General features: G+C 43.9%; 1 protein-coding gene across 1 annotated transcript in view; it reads right to left on the bottom strand.

The window, feature by feature from the left end:
- Positions 1–1,927: 1,927 nt before the first annotated feature.
- The window catches only part of LOC109953701 (tubulin beta-4B chain-like), a 3,902-nt gene continuing 1,599 nt past the window's right edge, over positions 1,928–4,230 (bottom strand). The window contains exon 4 of the mRNA XM_020589171.1: positions 1,928–4,229. Within this exon, the coding sequence (XP_020444827.1) occupies positions 3,926–4,229 (304 nt within the window). The 3' untranslated portion in view covers positions 1,928–3,925. The remainder of the gene's footprint in view (position 4,230) is intronic.

Here is a 4,230-nt window from a genome sequence, read left to right as displayed (position 1 = left end):
TCGCCACTGTCAGATGAGCTAATCTGTACGTAATCAATATTTATGTCTATGAATAAAGCATGCATTCGCTCTGTCTCTGCTCCTTTCTAAATGCTCCACAGACACCAGCTGGATAACGGTTTGCGCGTTTGCCGTACAATCACTGATCTCAGTGTGCAGCAAAAATCACCTGCTACCCAGGTTTGTTTCACAACAAATGGCATGTGAGGTGATTTTTCATCCAGCTTTATTCAAACCGTCTCACTCCTTGCCTCAGACAACACTGTAAAGGACTCCTGTATGGGACAAATAGTTAGTCAGAGGCTCTATGTGCTGGAGGGACCGAGTACATTGAGTAACAATTCTCATATGGATGAACCAGAAAGGAGAGACAGCACATCCCACACATGATAATGCACCACAGGCCAGATTCATAAAACAGCATCGTTTGTTAAAGGCACTGGGTGATCCACTTATCAGCCCTGGTGTAAACACGGTGTTAATCCTGGCAATCTCCAAGTCAGCACCAGAAAGGCTTTACAGAATTAACCCATTTTTGGCCCAAAGGAGGAAGAGGAGGCCATTCGGTGCACAAATACCTTATTAGATTATGACTCATATGAACAAAGCCTGGAGTCCTGTCTCACTACTGTGGAAGTGTATCGTATTTACAAGGATATTCGGAGTTTTCCCCTCTGTTACGTCTGGAAACCAATCACCGTTTTATTCTGGAGAGGAGATCCCTTTAGTTGCTGCCATCCTGCGCGCATTCGCCGCGTTTCTGTTGGTTATACGCCCTGAATCAGCACTTACTGCCGAGTGGGACCGCGAAACACAAGATAATAGTCAAAACAGCAAAAAGAAAAGCTGCAGTATTTAACCCACCACCTCCCTGTTCAAGTGAAAGCCTAAAAAACAATATAATTATAAATGGATCGCGGTAATTACCTTTGTCAAGCCTCGGATCCGAAACCAGTGGACAGGGAGGGGCTCAGGAGTGATGGTTCATGGAATCGCCTTTTTTCTTTACTTCATTAATCTCGCCCACCCCATCACCCCCAACCCGCCGACAACAGACTTCAGTGGGGCCAGAACGGGAGCAGCTGAAGAGTTTCGGCTGATCTCGGGTTTGTGGACCATATGAGATCGGCGACGCTCGGGACGCTTCGGTAAAAACCGTCAGTTCTGGATGGGAGCCACAAGCATCCGCTCAGCAGATTCACCCCCAGGCTTCTCTGGTCTGCTCATCCATCTGCTCAGTGAGAGCAGGAGTTTGAAGAGGGAGTCCACCCTTTATGCAGTCCGGGAACAGCCCCCCCTTGGCTGAAGGGGGAGTCCACCTTACACAGAGGCTCTAAGTGGTGACCTTTAGGCTAGAGGTCACCATTGGTTTGTGTCATTCAGTCATAAATCCCAGTTATTTTACTATAACATCTGAGCTGCAGCTCACTTTTATTTTAAAGCAGATGAGTTGTGTATGTCTGCAGAATCAGTGAAAGTAAAGTATATCATAAAACCTTCGTCTTTCCCTGCCCAGCGTGGCCACGACCAGATTAACCTCACACGGGGCCCCCGTTGGCCCCCACTATACATGCAGCTACATTATTCCCTCTGGCACCCAGAAACCAACTGGTGCTCTAGAAATGGAAAATGACTGAAAGTTAATTTACAGGTTTGATAGTTGATTAATCACTGAAGTCAAAGCAAAATGGCCCTCAAATGCAAATATTTGTTAGTTTTCTGACAGTGAACCCAACATGTTTGTTTCTGAGAGCTGATCAGACAAAATGAGAAATCAGAACATGTTGACTTGAGCTTCAGGGAACAGGGACGTGCCTTTTTCACTACTGTGTCGAGGGCTGATCAGACAAAATGAGAAATCAGAACAAGTTGACTTGAGCTTCAGGGAACAGTGACGTGCCTTTTTCACTACCGTGTAGCTTTATACACTGCACACAAATAGAAAATTCCACTATGATGGAATAATACTGAGGTTTTCAATGTTTTGTTTGACAAACAAAACATTAGTAAAAAACAAAGGAGCATTTGACTCATCACTGAAATGTGACCACGTTTTACGAGATGGGAAAGAGGACGGATGTTTCTGGACACTTGGCTTCACATTGCAGCTCTCGCTCCATTTGTTGTCATAAGAAAAGAGTCGACTTCCTGGAAGCTCACAGTGAAAAGTCATTACAAACACCCTAAAAAAATCACCAAAAGCTGATAATACAAGTGTATTTTCTTCCTTCAAAAGCCTTTTTATTTCTCCCAAATGTTTCACAGTCAACGGGAATGAAAAGATACCAACACACAGACTTAAAGCCAACATGCTGAACACACAAGACCTGTGTGAATACCCACTGTAGTGGCTCAGTGTACAGGCTACATAAACCAGAGGGTTTAACTGTCTTCAGAGGACAAAACATTTTATAAAATAAAAACTCAGTGCTGTTTTACACTTTCATAATTAAAAGCACTTGAAATGTGTTGCAAGAAGCTTTAACAACACGTTGAGCTGTTGAACTGAGGTTTAGATGCAGAAAAGTGCTGGAAATTCTCACTTTTTCTTCTCAAAGTTTAAGTTTAACAAGCAAATGTATTGTCTTTTTGAATGAGAATCAGATGCAGGCAACATTGTCCAGTGACACAGTAACTGCTTGGATTTTCTTACTGGAATCCAAATATATTTATGTCATTATGTTTGGAGTAAGTCCCATAATGTTGGGCCTATGGAACTTACTAAATATGTAGGTTAAAAAAACATGGAGGTCACAGGTCTATTTTAAATGCAACATTTGGCAGATACATGCTTCTAGTGAAAATACTGTTTCTTTTTCAGCACAAGATGTTGAGTTCCTCAATAGTAATCAATGGAAAACAGAGCGGGTGAAGGCTAACATGCTTTCTATGACATGCACTGGGTCCTGGGCGTCTGCAGTGTGTGACCTTCCTCACAACGTTGGCTGGCATCTGAGAAAGATCCTCCCGCTACTGCAGTCGCATTGAAACTGTGTTGGTTTATCTCAGTAAAGTCCAGGACCTCAGTGAAACAGGCTCTTGTTGAGCCTGGTGACTTTACAGAATCTGTGATTAGCCTGCTGGTGTGTGATGTGTTGAACTGTCTGCAGGCACTTTTCTGAGAAACAGTGACAACTGTAGAGAGATAACAATGATTTGACTGAGGATGTGCTGCCCTCGTCCGTTCAACGTGGAAAAATCTTTATAGAGATGTTGACCAGTAAAATCTCACACCTCTGTAAGCACAAGGTTTTTCCTCATCTTACCCACAGCGTCACAGAGGGTGTGACACAAGCAGTACATGTGTTTGCTGATCAATGTCCTTGTGCAACTGAATGAGGAAAAAGAATAGGTACGGTCAGTGTGCCCACATTCACATTATCTCAGAGCAGATCTGAGGGAACAGTGATGGAAAATGGCAAAAGAAATTAACACTGATAAATTAACACTGATAAGAGTGAGAGTTCACATTTATGAAACCTTTTCAGGTTACAGGCCTGGTTTTCCCAAAACAAAAGTCACACGTGCAGGGTTTCTGACACTTGACATTCTTTGACTTTACCTTTGTTTAAATGCTTTAACTGGAAAAAAAATCCACAGCTGGGCTGCTGACCAGTGAAGCACAAATTTGTTATATTTTAATATTTTTACTTTCCAAGAAACAGTAGAAGTTCATCCTATGTGATTTGAGTGAAGTGTGAGAAGTGCTTCTGATTTGGTGAAGAAAAAATATTTGGGGAGGAGAGTCTACATGGCGCCAACATAAACTGTAAACCGTGGCACGTTAGTTTGGTCGTGTTATATTCACCCTGTTTCTCTTCCATGTCTCAGCCTTCCTTCCTTCCATAACAGATTTTTTTCTTTTTGTGAAATTTTTTGCCTTTTGGTTTCTTCTCTTCTTTCTTCAGCTCCCTACAACACTTTTTTAGGCGTCCTCATCCACCTCCTCCTCAAACTCGCCCTCCTCCTCGGCCGTGGCGTCCTGGTACTGCTGGTACTCAGACACCAGGTCGTTCATGTTGCTCTCAGCCTCGGTGAACTCCATCTCATCCATGCCCTCGCCCGTGTACCAGTGGAGGAAAGCCTTGCGGCGGAACATGGCGGTGAACTGCTCAGAGATACGTTTGAACAGCTCCTGGATGGCGGTGCTGTTGCCGATGAAGGTGACGGCCATCTTGAGGCCACGCGGCGGGATGGCGCAGACAGCCGGCTTGACATTGTTTGGGGTCC

The sequence above is a fragment of the Monopterus albus genome, unplaced genomic scaffold, assembly GCF_001952655.1.
Source record: "Monopterus albus unplaced genomic scaffold, M_albus_1.0 scaffold1048.1, whole genome shotgun sequence".
NCBI classification, from domain to species: Eukaryota; Metazoa; Chordata; class Actinopteri; order Synbranchiformes; family Synbranchidae; genus Monopterus; species Monopterus albus.
The sequence above is the reverse complement of the archived record's forward strand: the minus strand, read 5'-3'. Positions and strand labels throughout refer to the sequence as shown.